Source organism: Phalacrocorax carbo, chromosome 10 (genome assembly GCF_963921805.1).
Source record: "Phalacrocorax carbo chromosome 10, bPhaCar2.1, whole genome shotgun sequence".
Taxonomy (NCBI): Eukaryota; Metazoa; Chordata; class Aves; order Suliformes; family Phalacrocoracidae; genus Phalacrocorax; species Phalacrocorax carbo.
In genome coordinates, this window is record NC_087522.1 from 3,729,720 (window position 1) to 3,744,593 (window position 14,874).

General features: G+C 51.3%; 1 protein-coding gene across 4 annotated transcripts in view; it reads left to right on the top strand.

The window, feature by feature from the left end:
* The window catches only part of PEMT (phosphatidylethanolamine N-methyltransferase), a 45,782-nt gene that overhangs the window by 13,566 nt on the left and 17,342 nt on the right, over positions 1-14,874 (top strand). For all 4 annotated transcript variants that reach the window (XM_064461482.1, XM_064461480.1, XM_064461479.1 and 1 more), the window contains one exon: positions 12,252-12,367. In XM_064461482.1, coding sequence (XP_064317552.1) covers positions 12,252-12,367 — 116 coding nt within the window. The remainder of the gene's footprint in view (positions 1-12,251; positions 12,368-14,874) is intronic.

Here is a 14,874-nt window from a genome sequence, read left to right on the forward strand (position 1 = left end):
TGTTCCTATTAAAAACTGAACGACCTCAGACAAGATATATTTTTAACTACGAAGCATTCCTATTAAATGTCCTTTCTTGTTTATTTTTACCAGGACGTTGTTTTAATCACTGCAGAGTTACTCATTTGATTCCTGAGGCTGGAGAGCAGCAATGAATTAGTTTCATTTCAAGACTTTGTTGTGCAATCATTTTGCAGAGATTGATGTACTCGGAAGCCAAAGCATTGCCCAGTTGAGGAACATCACTTTCCTGCCTGTGCCTGTCACACTTGGTCCTCAGTATAGATATGTGGGGGTCCTAGCTGGAAGGGCTTGCTCAGCCTCCCCCGTCCGCCTCCGTGCAGGGCTCTGCTACGAATAAGTGGATTGAAAGAATGTGAGAAGGTTTGAGCACTGCGTGTGGCCTCATACGTGCATCTCAGCATTGGGCTTTGAGGCTTTGGAAAGGGCCAGGAGCTGCCCTGGGGTGCAGGTCACTGGGTGTGGGAATGTCTGATTGTTCACTCGGCTTTTGGGTTACATTTCTTGCATTGAACAAATACCGGGGGGCACGTGGTTACCCCCATCTACACCCACAGGAACCGCAGTGGGAACACCAGCAAGCCCGAGGGGTTTGATGATTGTATTTAACCCTTCAGATCGTTATTACTTGTTGTGCCGCGCGGTTTGAACATCTCATCCTCGAGGAGAGGGGAACAGAGTGCGCGGCTGCCCGCGTTACATAAAGATCAAATTGTCCCTCTCTATTGTTGGCCACCGGGACGACGGCAGCATCGCAAACATGCGTGTCCTCGGCGCCGTGGGAAATGTTCCCAGGGGAGGCTTAACACGGAGCGTGGAACACGATATGTCGAGCAGCAGGAGGACAGGAGGCCCTCCGGCCAAAATCGGCGCTCCGCCAAGTGTGGCCAGTGCAACCAGTACCTCCTTTCCAACGAACTCTCACTGCTCTGCGAAGGGGTATTAGATTTCTCTTGCATTTTGTGCTCTGTGAGGCGTATTTATTTTTTTCTCCCCCCTTCCCCGTCTCCCTCCTGCCACAGTCCCTGGGGGAGCGATGAGCGAGTACACGCTGTCCAGAGGACGGGTGTGTTGGGAGTCCTTATTAGCAGACTTATTCCAGAGAATTAAACCCTGATTTCACAAAAGGGCAGCAAGAGAGTGGCTGCAGCTCCGGGAGAAGCCAAGCCAGCTTTGTGCGTTGTTTGCAAATGGCACAAGAAGTCCTGGTCCAAAACCGCTGGTCCCGGTCATTGGGGTATTACGACCAAAAGAATAATTGTTGTGTTTCTTTGCTATTTAAAACAAAAATTACGAAGCAGTTTACAAGGAAACCAATCGTGTCTCCTCTACCGTGCTGTAACTAGTGGCTCCGCTTGTTCTGTTTTCAGTTTTAGGCAGGGCTTGAAAATGTTCCTAATCATCTCCCACTTCACCTTCTGACAACCCCGCCGCAAAATGTGCCTCTGCGACACCCGTCATTGTTTCTCCCTGAATTAATTGTTGTGTGTAATTGCGACCTGCCGCAGGACGCTGTCTTGCTCTATTAAAAAGAGAGATGCTAATGAAGAACATTGGGTACCATATTACGGGAGAGCAAGGCTCGACTCGCTGGGACGCGTACTTGGCGTACTGTTATTGCCAGCCTGGGCAGAAATGGTGTTTCTGTCTCTCGTCAGTCACTGGCTAATGATTGTAATTTTTACTTGCTGAGAAACTCTGGATATAATGGACTTCATTAACGGATACATGAGATGCTACCAGACCTGCATTAGGGGGAGAGAGGAAGAAAACAACCCCTGCGTGGAGGCAATTTTATTATTTATTTGTAGCAATAGGAGTGATCCAAAATTAGTGTCGGATTCGGTGGTGTGGCTAATGAGCTAGGCTGAGCTGGAATCCAAGCAAACCTATTAATGAGAGCAAACTGCAAAGATGATGCCTGGGTCTGAAAACCCTCACATCAAACACAAGATCTCAGGCAGCGCTGGGATGGCTCGGCTGCTTTTTCTTCCTCCGCGTGGGGCTGTGTGGTTGGTGTTGATGTGGTTGTGTCTCGAGAGGCTTGTTGATTACCCCCAGTCTTTCTCCGTCCCCTTCTCTCCTGCCAGCTCCTTCTTACTCTTGTATGTTGGGTGAGCCAGAGCTTCTGATTTAACCTTTAAGAGAACAGAGCCAAAATGTTTCCACTCCCATGGGCCACATCTGCTTGAAGAATCACCTGACTTGAAAAATACTGCAGCATCCAGCCCCAATTTTTGGCTGCAGGCACTGGCACATCTGCAGGTCCAGCTAGCTGAGGACATGGTGACAGAGCTGGGTGCTAACACGGCCCCGGCACCGGAACACATATGAGACTTGCAACTAAATACAGATCATGTGGCAGAGGAAAAAGCCACTTGAATTAGCTGAGGTGTTCAGTATAGCTTTATATGGTCTCTGCAACGAATCAGAGGCTGCAAGAAATGTCAGTCATTACGTGACCTCAACCTCCTTTTACCTGGAGCCAGCAAAGACTTGCCATGTTCAGCAAGAGGATAGTTCTTACGGCCTCACGCTGTGTCAGGGGAGGTTTAGGTTGGATATTAGGGAAAATGTCTTCACTGCAGGAGTGCTCAGGCCTTGGCACAGGCTGCCCAGAGAGGTGGGGGAGTCACTGTCCGTCGGGGGGTTCAAACAACGTGTAGCCGTGGCACTCGGGGACATGGTTTAGGAGGCCTGGGGGTGTTGGGTTGGGGGTTGGACTTGATGATCCTGGAGGTCTTTTACAACCTTAGTGATTCTATGATTCTTACACAGGATGCACTTGCTGAAGACAGTGCATTTTTATTCCAGCTAGAATAACGTTTTTGATCAGGCTGACCTTATTTGCAACGGCAATAGCGATTTGAACTGGAGGTTCGCAGCAATCATTGGAAAGCTGTGAAGAGCAGGATAGATGCTTTGTGACAAAGATAAAAAGCTTTGTCCCCACATTTAAAACGAAACCCAAGGTGTTGAAGTCTGCAGCAAATTCAGAGGGACTTGACCTCAGAACTGTGGATCTGCTGGGATCCAGGGCCTGATTTGGAAATAACGCAACAGAGCGGAGGCACAGAAATAGAAGGAAAGTCTTAAAAAAAAAGAGGCGTTCGTCTTGTAACGTGGCATTTGTACTGAGCGCTTGCTGACAGTGTGGTGCAGCAAAGAGCTTGTCTTTCTAAATCGATGCCAGTTCAAACATCGTCAGTGCTATTGTTGGAACGCTTTGTTTGAAAATGGGTCTTTTGGGTAGACGGCCTGTTTCAATAAAGCGGCTGTGTGTGTAACACTTCAGGCACTTTCCCCGGCATTGCTTTTTTTAGTGTTGCATGAGTATGAGCAACAGGAAGAAAAGATAAGCAAATGCAGGATGTGAGATGGGCAGAGTTTTCTCAACCACTCAAGAGACTGACACACGCTTTTGCTTCTGGTTGGTTTGGGGAGGTGCCCGCTATGGCCTGCCTGAGCAAAATCAGAGCTGTTTCACACAGAGAAAATGCTCCAAGCTTCAGAAAAGTGTATGAAAAGATGAGGTTTGTGGTTTTCTGGATGGGAACTGTGTGCAGTGGGAAGCTGAGTGTGGGCCAAGTCATCTGGGCATTGAAGATGAAAAAAAAATCCGGCAAAACTCTGGGCAAAATGCTTCACTATCCTGTGCACGAGATGCTCATCTGGCAGCGCTTGCCCTACCTCTGGGCTCCAGCAGAGCCCCAAATACTTGTGTAGGGGCAGCCTCTTCCTTTCCCTAATCTTGGGAGATTATTTTATTTGGCTGTATTATTGGTTTAGAGGAGCTGGGTGGATCCCGGCTGCTCCCCGTTCCCCTACGCAGCCCTTGTCCCTCCCAGTGCTTGGCCATCCCCACCACATCCTAGACTGGGACTGGAAAGGTCCTTCCCCATCCCGTGCTGCGCTCTGGAGAAATCATTATTTCTCAAATACTTTTTCCGTGGGTTTTGTTGGACGGGAGAGTCTGTTCGAGCCGTGCAGGCTGATTCCCTGCAGCTGGAGAGCGTCAGCCTTACCCTGCTCAGTCTTGGGGAGCTGCTCATAAGGGCTCCCAATGCTTATTCTCAAAATTAATTAACACAGCTTGTTCTGGGTTACTCAAAATCACCTGCCTTCAGCTTCCAGCTCTTCAGACGTAAATCATGAGCTCCTTGCCTCAAGGAGAAACTGCTCAGATTTTGTGTTGGAAATTGCTAGCAAATACAGCCCATATTCCATGTCATTTTTGTTTTTATTGAAGAGGAGAGGATGTGGCTCATGGAACATCGACAAACCCAGGCTGCCTTGGCGTATGTTAAGCAGGGACTTGTTTTTGTTGCAACCAGCTAATGAGATGGTACTTTGACAAATCACATAAACACTATTAGACAAATGAAATTTATTATCTATCTGTTTATCATGAGTGGATTCAAGGTAAAGACTCGTGTGGAGGTAATCTGAAGGGATGGCTTTGAGGTAAAGCGTACCTAGTCCTTACAAAACCCTTATCTTGTCACCTGCTGGCTTGTTATGTTTCCCCAACTCAAGGCTGTTAGCTGAGGTGACCTGTGCCATTTCAGTCCAATTACTTCCACTGGGGATGGATGCAGGGGGTTTTATTTTTCAGGCTAAACTCACACGTTGTGAAGGCAGGCTGGGTTTCTTTAACAGTCATCTTTCCACTTCTAAAGTGGAGTCACTTTACTCTTCTCCCTGGGTCAAAGTGCTCAGACTGGACCCTGTTGAATCCCTCGGCGGCGGCACACCAGCTTCATCAGGGAAAAGTCTCTAGAAGAGGCACTCCAGCTTGCATTTCATCCTCCTAACCTGCTCATTTGGGCGATGGGCATTGCAGGCAGCGAGGGTTTGTCACGTTGTCTCGTCCCAGCACTGCAGCTCCACAAGCAGCTCTTTGGTTTTGGAGAGGAGCCAGCCCGTTTTCCACTTGCAGATAGTTCTCTTCTTCAGCCCCTTGGATGTTCTCATTTTTTTGCAGCCTTTTGTGCTTTCCAAGCCTCCAGTTCCACTACAAGTGCCTGAAAACGTGTGGTTTTTGCCTCCGTGAAACTCTCTGTCACCTTGGGTGTACAGCCCTGTCATTCCAACCGGCTGTTCCACACCGCAGTATCACTGCGTAGCCGGTCGACATACCGAAACCCTGCTGCTGTTTCTTTTGGCTGGAATAAACAACAACACCCCCATACAGAGCTCGTGAACGGCAATGGAAAAGTCTTCCTTGAGTCAAATCGGCGCCTTCCTTTCCAAACTGAAAGCCCTTGGCAGACATGGATGAGCTAAGCCATCCTGCTCGGCTGCGGCTTGCTGACAGCTGTTATTGCCATCCTACCAGTGGGGAAATGGGAAAGGGGGAAAACTAACTGGTATAGCCTCCTGGGGAGACCTTTTGTGGCTGACCGTCCCATCCCCATCTCCTGGGGCACGTGTCAGGTCTCTGATCATCAGGTCGGGGTGCCCAGAGCCTCCAGGCTCTGAGGGTGAGTCCCTGCCCTGCTCCAGCTCCACCTGTGTGGGCTGTCACCCTTTGTCCCCAGTACTGTTGCTCATTAACAGTCCTTCTGTAAGTGCATCTTTTCATGGTGCACAACCATAAAAAAGACCTTTACAAGCTGCATGGGCAAAGTCTCCGGCCTGTGTTGTCTTACAGCTCACATCAAACCATTAAGACAGTGCCTGTCTCTTCTAATATCGTTTCAGTGTTTTAATTGCATGAACTGGAAGCTGCTGCTCCAGTACTTAGTGAGGGAACTTCACAGGGCTTTAATAATTTGCTAAAAAGCTTTTGGGCTCCATTACTGTCTCATGGCTCTCTGTAATTGAGTGCCTGCCGGTTGAGAAGCCTTCAGAGAAATAACTCAGTCTCTAGATCGGGTAGTCCAGAGCCGCCGTGGCTTTCCCCAGCGCAGGCAGGAAGCAATTAAAGAAAGTGGAGGCTGTCGGGGTGCTGGCAGGAGCTGGCAGCCTGAGACCAGCTCCTCTGGGGGGCTGTGCTGGCAGGAGGGACCAGAAAGTCGTTTCACGGTCATCCCTGAGCACTGGCTTCTCCTCCTGCCACTGTAAAGTGTCTGGTGGGGACAGCTGAGCTTGCTTTCCCCAGGCAGCTCTGCAACGCCAGCTCTTTCCATGGTTTAGAGCTTGCCTTGCAGCACCTGCTCCCAGCCAGCCGCGGAGCCGGTGCCCACCTCGGCTGAGCCCTGCAGACGGGTTCTGTGCCACGGGAAGGACAGGGGTGAGCAGCAAGGGACCCGAGCAGTGCTGCGGCAGGACAGAGGGGCTGCAGCAGGCAGGGCTGGGTGGGATGAGGGCCTGGGGAAGGCTGGGTGACAGCTCGGGTGGGCAGAGGTGGGGGCGATGCTCCCACCTTGCCAAAGGGACAGCAAGCGATGGCACGTGGGATTAAGGCTGCTGAATGATCAGCTGAGAACTGGTGGCTCGTAACGTGTAGGAAATGGTGGATGGGGGATGGCACGAGGGACAGGCCCGCTGAAGAGGGAGGACATGCATTGTCTGCCTCGTGCTGGGAGCCACAGCAGATGCACGTGTACCGATCGGCAATGGGCACCACGGCAGGTGCGAGGGAGTCGCCGCAGCCCAGTGCATCACTGCCCGTTTGCCAAGCCCCAGCCATGGGCTAAACCCTGTGGGTTTAGGGCACCTTACCGGGGACATGTGCCGACATGGGGCTGGCCCTGTGCTCACCGGCGGCGTGGGGAAGGCAGCTCTGCTGACGGGTGCTTCGTATCACCGCCGCTGCTGCACGGGGAACGTGACTGCGTGGAGGTGACGGCTAATTGCTGCAGCGAGTCAAGGACTGTTTAAGCAGCTAATTAATTCCTCCTAATCAGCCCTTGATCTGTTGAAAACTGCATGGCATTATCTCCTCTGCTGCAACACCTTGATAATTCCTGTCTGAATGGCCTTCACGGAGAACATATTTAAATAAACTCAATAGAGATTTCAGACAGATAGCGACTATAATTACCAGCTTGTACAAATTAAACCGTGGTTTGTTCTGTTCTTTTTCTCCTGCCTTCGCTGCCCAAAGCTCCCGCTAATCATGTTCTTGCTGCCAGTGGCACGCGGGTCCCAAGGGCGTTTTCTGCACATGCCAGGAAAGCCTGTGCCGGTGCCCGGTGTTGGGGCGGGCGCTCGATGGGCCAGTGTTTTGTATGAGGGTGTACATGGGCACGTGGCAGCCTCGGCTAGTGTTGTTCCTGCGCCAGGGGCTCAGTGCCGTGCCAGCGAGCTGCAGGAACTGCCCCCGCACACCCCTCGGGGCTGCCGTGCACGATCCTCCCCAGGACCAGCTCTGCATTTTCCCTTCCTGTCTCTTCTGAGATTTGCAATCTCCTAGAAAAGCAGAGGTTTTATCACGTAGATGCAGCACGAGCACTCGGACATTTGCCTTGAGCAGCCGTGGGAGGCCGGGCTGGAGCTTTCAGCATGGCTGTGGTGGGCAACCAGCACCGTCGGCACTGCTGAACTGGCACACGCTAAATGCTGCTGATCACAGGGGGGCTCGAGAATAGTTACTTAGGAGGGGTGAGGTCAGGCCACACTCATTTCCTTCGCAGTCACTCGGGACAGCCAGAAAAGCCGGCTCCTCTGGCATTCGGCAAAGGTCAGCCAGCCCTGGCGCTCACAGGCGGGCGGTGGATGCGCGTTCGCATTGCAGCCTGCTCTGCGTCGGCTCTGCTTCCCCGCTCGCTCCTGGGAGCACCACAGTCAGACTTTGGGTGCTCAGGTGTGTCTTCTTCCTCCCTGTCTTCTAGATAAATGTAGTAGCTGCAAGCAGGGTTGTTTTCCAGCATCCAAGCAGTGACAGAGAGCAGGGAACGTTGTTATGCTTTAACGAGGGGTTTGAGGGAATCAGAAAGGAAAAATGGGTTTTTCATACAGGGGAACAGACTGGTGCTTCTGGTCCCTGTAAGTGAAATAAGGGCAACATCACATTTCTTGCGCTTTCATCGGGTTATGAGCTAGCCAGGGCACATCTCCTGTGATGGGAGATGCTCAAGTGGAACCACCTAAATTCAGAGTCGGGGTTTCTCCTGCCCCAGCACCTGCAGGAGGGTGCACCCCCATGGCTGGCCTAGGAGAGGTCAGACTGAAGGAGAACGTTCAAAAATTTGCTCAGGTTGGTTTTGTCTTAAGGTTTTTTTTTGTTTGGGCTGAATTGTCCATGCGTGCAGGGCTCACCCCCCCCCCCGCCCCATCCTCTTGGGACCAGGGTGCAGACGTGCCCCGAGAAGCTGATCATTCTTTCTCTGGGTTTTTCACAGAATTTCTGAGTTTTAGATGTCTTGGTGGGTTGCTTCCTAGAGCACACATGATGGGGCAGAGTCCTTCATGCTGGCAAACACTGCGAGATAGGCGTGATGAATAGTGTATGCTATTCACTGTCATCTTTTCTCCAGCCTCGTCTTGGGCACTGAACATTTTTATGCAGGCAGTTTGGCCAGGGCAAGAGCATCTCAAGGGGTGGATGATGAGTCTGGGATTTCCTGGGATGCGGGCACAGCCCAGCCACCCTTCTTCCCAGAGAGCTGGGGAGCAGCTGCTCACCTGAACTCTCTGGTGCCTCAGTTTCCCTTGGGTGGTAGGGAGCTGCTAATCCATCCCAGCCTCCCAGGCATGCCGCAAGGCTAAATTCACTAGCACCCACACAGTCTGCTTCGGATACTATGGCGATGGGGCGATGTGAGGACATAGACCGGCTGATTAGCATCGAGATGCAAAACGTCCCTTAGGACTGAGCCTTTGGGCTATCTGATTTCGTTCCCCATCTCTGGGGTGAGCCAGATACAGAAATGGAGTCATGCGAAGTCTCTATTTCAGAGCTGGGCTTGAGCAAATTAAAATGTAGCGTGTTCAAAAGCCAGCTTCCCTGGATGGCAGACAAAAATAATCAATTTCCTTGAAACAAATACTAAATATTAATGAGAGGCGATAGCCTGCCACGCACAGAGAGCTGTAAAGAGCATTTCCCGTTGATCAGCTGCGGAAGCAGGTTGGTGAGATGAAATTGCTTTTCAAACGGATATTTGTGGCTCTTCTCGAGGTGGCTCGGGAAGGTTTGCCTGCCCAAAAAAAGAAAAGAAAACTCAGGGCATTTCCATTTTGCATCAGGGCAGCCGCTGGGGATGCATGAGGTGCTTTCATTTTTGTTTACACACTTGCCCGAGCAGTTGGGGAGATGGCTTGGTTTGCTTACGTAGAAATGAGCCCCAAATTTATGTAGAGGAGGCAGCAATTCCCTGGGAACATCAGCCGGCAGCGCCTGCCCCCAGCAAGCGCCGAAACGGCCTGCCAAAGGCAGAACATGGGACCCAAGAGCACTCCCTGGCTTTGCAGCCACATCCACTCATTGATTTATTTCAGTAATGAGTATTGGGGGAAACATTAAAAAAATTACTTACAGCCCTCACCAAGTACCCTGAAGTGAAAGCAGAGGGCTGGGAGCTTTGGAGAAGGAGCCTTGAATTTTTCTGTTGCTTTGACCCTTGGGTAAGTCAGGAAACTTTGTATTAACTCCATTTCCAGACTCGGAGTTTGGAAGTAAAAAAAAAATGCTCCCTTCCCTCCCTCACCAGGACACAGAGCCATGGCATGGGGCTTTCCCCCCCGCCCCGATGCTGTGCTTGCCCACGGGCAGGACAGGGCCAGCCTCGGCTGGGAGGGCAAACAGCACGTGGGGAATGGCCGCAGCCCTCCCCAGGAGGTTGGTGGTCTCAGTCCTGCCCCATCCCGCACGCGGCCGTGGAGGGTGCTGGAAGCATTTTGCATCCGTCGTGCAGTAAATAATAATACGTCGGCTCGTGATTTTATAAAACATTAAGCCAGCTGCGTAGCCATGGTTTGAACAAGAGCTAATATTAGCTAGAAATGGCTAAAATTAGAAAATTAGAACCTAGCCAGAACTAATTAGCTGTTCAAGGAATAGAACCAGAACCGGAACAAATTAATTGTTGCTGAAATACCGCCCGGGGGCCTGGCGAGCGCCGCTGCTTCCAGCCCCACACAGGCTGCCGCTCCGCTTTGCTCGCGAGGACTCCCGCGCAGGCTCAGAAAGGAGCCCAGGGTCCCATCTGAAGGCTGTGACAGCTAAATAAAAGTCGGCGTCTGGGTCCCAGCTGGGGAGTGAGCAGTGACGCGATACAGCATGAGCTGGGCTGTGTTGGGAGTGATCCCGATGCAGCCGAGCCAGCTCCAAAGGGCTCGGAAACACGTCCCCTCGCCCCACCGTGCTCTGTCGCTGCCCAGATGTGCCTTTCTAAAGGTGAGGGTAATTACGAGGCCGCCTTGACGGCTCCCAGCAGCACGCAGGCTCTCCCCTCTGATCCCAGCAGTGCTGCCTTCTCTTTCAGCTTCAGCTTTGCCGCCGTCTGAGATGCTTTGCAAAGCTCTCAGAGCAAGCCAGGAGCTGCCATCCATGCAAACGCCGCCAGAATAATTTCCAGGGAATTAGGAAGTTGGTACAGATAACTGGCACGTGTCTGCATTTTTCGATCTGTGACTCAGTCACCTGTATGGTCACTTCTTTTTACCTTCCCAAGGTGGTAACTCACCCTATGTTTCTTTCCCTCGCAGCACTCAAACAGCAGCTCCCATTTTAGCAGCAGCATGACGCACGGTGTTTTAAATTCAATTTAGAATACAAACTATTTATACCAGCCAGAAAAAGGCAGTGAAGCAGCTCTTTCTGTCATGAGTGGATTTGTAATTTCAGAGCAATCATTGCATAACTAATTGAATCAGCTCTCAGCATGTGAAATCAGTGCCCTGCTTATCAGAGGTTTTCATCGTTCTCCCCTTCTGAAGCCAGCAGTCCCCCTCCACCAGCAGCGCTTTGTGCTTCTGCATCAGCCTGGGAAGAAAGCGGGACCTGCAAAGCTGCCTTTCTCTGCTCAGATAGAGCCAATAAATGACCAAATGCATTCAGAGTAGATGAATAGCTGGGTTGCAGGTGCCTCCCAAAAGCTGCCCAGGCTCCGTGTGAGGGAGTGAAGTGCATTTGAAGCTAATGAAGTGCCAGCCGTGTCTGAGAGCAAATTGGTGCTGAGATGTTCTGCTGACTCCCACTTCCCGCTTCATTGCCCAGGTGTGCTCTGCTTGGCTTGAATTTAGGGTCTGATCCAAGCCCCAGGCTTGGTGCCTGAAAATGAAGCCTAAAAGAGGCAATAAATACAGTGACACCTTTCTGAGAGATTCAGGAAAGGCAGAAAACAGAGTAGCTGTAAAGATTTTCATCAGCTTGGGAGTGAGGGCCCTGGATTTGGTGACTTGGGTAGATCCAGTCCTGCAGATTTTGGGAGCAGCTCCAGCCACCTGCGTGCAGCGGCCTCCCACGGTGAGAGGGCACCTCCTCAGCTGCAAAGCATTTTGGCCAGGGGCCCATCACCTTTTGCTGCTCTGCAGAACACAGAGCTTAAAACTGCAGCCAGAGAAAAGAGTGCTGTAAAGGATGCTAATGCCACCGTAGAGATGCTGCCTGCGTGTGTGCCTGGGAGTCCTGGGCTGTCACTGACATGCTGTGTGGATTGCATTGAGACAGCCACGCAGGGATGAGGGAGGAGTGCAGATGAGCCCTTGATGGCCACGACTGCTGAGGGCTAACAAAGGCCAGCTCATTCAGGCTATTCAAGTGGAAGCAGTTCTCTAGGACCGAGCTGGTAGGTCTTACCTGGGGGAGCACTTGTAAACTGTTCTGGAAGCGAGTGAGGGGATGTTCCTGCCAGGTATGATCCCTACAGCTGGGTGTAGGAGATAGTAGAGCCCAGAAAATGAGGGCTGGGTGTCCCTGTGGTCCATTCTCTACTCAGTAATCTGTTTTGCTTCTGGAAGAGCACTACTAGGCTTTGTGGCAGGGGCCTGTTGGCCTGGGGGCAGCCTTAGCAATGCTCTTAGCCTTGTTAGACATATGTTGTCCAAACCACATATTCCCCAAAACTTATGTGTGGGATATTTTTATCATGAGCTGCTGGCTGGCCTGGTGAACAGGGCAATGCAAGCACTAACAGGGGCTAGTATGGGTAGGAGAAGGAGCTTTCATCCCTGGCCTTGATTTAAGCCCTATCCCATCAGTGGCCTCTGCTTGCTTCTCGCACAAAGCCATACAGGTGGTGTGTCCCCCCGCATGGGGCTGAGGCTGCAGGGCTCGCTCCTGGGGCAGCACGCACCCCAGCACCCCCAACTACCTGCTTTGTTTTCTGTTGTCTCTTCAGGTAGCCAGATGGGAGCACAAAACACGAGCACTCAGCCGAGTCTTCGGCTCTCCGCATGCTGCCTGCTACTGCCTGGGCGCTGTTATCCTGATGCTTAACTGTGTGCGGAGCCATTGGTAAGGAGCTAACCCTACTGGTACACATCGATGCAAAGAAATGCCCCTACAGGGTGGGGGGGTGAGGGATATTTACTCTGCAGTGCTGGATCCAGCCCCAGCATATTGCTTTTATGTGGTTGGATACCTTTAGCCAGCAGATTTATTCCAGGATTTGTAATAAAGACGAGGGATGCAGCAGTGTGGCCAAAATCATCAGTGTCAGCAGCCGTCGAGTGTCACAGGTTTCCTTGCTCCGCTCTCTGGGGATGGTTTCCCTTGCCCCGTGAGCAGCCCAGGTGACAGGAGGGTTGTTTGCACAGGACGGATCATACGTAACAGCAGAATTTTTAAATTTTATCATAAAAATCATAAATCAAATGAAATGTGTTTTTAAGAAGCTGCGGTTTCCTGTGTAGAAGAGTAGGATTATCCGTGCACTTAGCAAGCAGTCTCTTTAAACTCTTATCTGTGATCTCTCTAAATACCACCTGTGCTAGCTAATAGTATTGTATGATTGATGCACCGTACACCATGGGAATATGTCCTTTGACGTTCTGAGTGCAGCAGAGATGTTTATTGCAGAAGACTTCCTCAATGCCAGCAATTTATCTGCGATCTGGTAGGCTCTATCTTCAATGCTGTTAGGAGAGACAGACTCTCTTACTAAATTCCCAGATTCAATTACGCCAGGGTCAGAGCTAATGGGTTGTTTAGTGCTTTGGATAATTTCCCAGGCACAGATATCTCAGGTTGGAATTTGCACATGTATTTAAGAGCTTTGCCTTCCTGGAAGTGACACCAAGACCTGCCCTTGCCCTTCTGTGTCTGTCCCAGCTACTGCTTATTGCAGAAACTCTAAGAAAGCTTGCAGTGAATGGGGCTGTAATTGAATGCAGGCAATGCAGAGGGCATGTGTGTGTTCCGCTGATGTTTTAGTGACACAGCAGGCTTAGATTTCACTGGGGAATGTCTCTGCAGTCTCTTGCACAGATGAGAGTCACTTGTTGTCTCGGGAGCAATGCAAAGCCTTGTGCCTGCCTTTAATTAAAAACACAGCCAATGGAAGGACAGTCTTTGTTCCCAGTGGTCCCGCTGGATCTTGGGTCAGCAAGACATTGATGGGGAACTGCTGGGAGAGCCAAAGAGACCTCATCTGTCCCAGGACTACATCGTTCTTTCCCCCTGCAGACACCTCAGTGCCCTACAAGGGCCAGCATTGCTGGCTGTGCTGGCTCTGCTCTATGTCACGAGTTTGTGAGTGCTGTGGAGCTCCTTGAGGGTAGCTCTGCCTGCACAGCCCATGAGTCGTTTCCTGCAGGAAACAGCAAGGTCAATCCAGGGGGCTGGAAAAGCCCCACTTGGACCTTGGCTTTGGAGGAGGGTCTGTAGAAGGTGGGACAGCTCAAGCCCAGCAGAGCACAGCCAGCCAACTGCGCTTGCCAGCCCAGCTGATGGGCCACGGCCATTTCAGATGATTGCAATATGAAGTTTATTTTGCTCAGGTGTTTCAAAGTGATTGGGTTATTCCCTTGCCTTTCCTTGGCACTGAAGTTGGCCAGGGTGATGGTCAGCAGGCTTTAGAGGTTGTTCAAGCAAGGTAAGCCCTTAACTGTGGGAGTGATGGGATGGCTTCATGGTGGTCATCAGAACAGCAACTGCCGGAGGTGCCCTGAAACACACCTGGGAGACTTGCTGCCTCCATTCCCAGCTCAGTGAGCCCTCCAGGGCTGCCTGTGCTTATTGCTCAAGCCTGAAGGAGTTGTTCTGTTCAGGAATGATGCATAAAGATACCAGCCATCTTCAAACCCTGGGTTCAGCTGGCCAGAGAGGGGCTCACGGGTTGCATGACACAGACACTCATCTCAGTGGCCGGTGACGCCAGGAGGGACGAGTCTCACCCACTCTTGCTAGTTCACTTATTCCTTTATGTTATTTCCTGAGTCACTCGTACTGAGCACACTGATCAAAGCAGGTTTTCCGCTCCTCAGCCCCGCTTCGGCTGCGTGCAGTGGTCGGGGTTGATTGTGCAGAGCGTGCTGGCTTCTGATAGCGAGCGAAAAGGCAGCCTCAGGGGGTCCCTCCACCCTCAGTGCTGTAATCCAGCCTTTAAAACTCATCTCTGTGTGCTTTGGGGATTTTTTTTTTTTTATGTGGGTGGGGGCTGCTAGGGAGCGATTGAGGAGCCCATGGGATGTCTCTTTTTTTGTTTTTTAAAAACCTGCTTCCTTTTTGCAACTGAATTTTTGAAAGGCTCCAAGCTGGGGGCGGAGGAGGAGAGGGCAGAGCAGACAGAAACTTTGCGAGCGGGTTGGCATCGTGCTGAAAGCACCCAGGAGCTGGGCTGTGCGGCTCTTTCACCTCCTGCCCCACACAGGGGTCTCTGCTGTGGTCTTGTCCCTGGTTTGACACTATGATGCTCTAACGCAAGGTTTGCTCCGAAGGGATACCTTGGGTGTAAGAAGAGGAATGTCTTGTGTTCAATTAAGCGATTAGGTGCTTCCCAGCTATGAGCTTCATTATGAGCC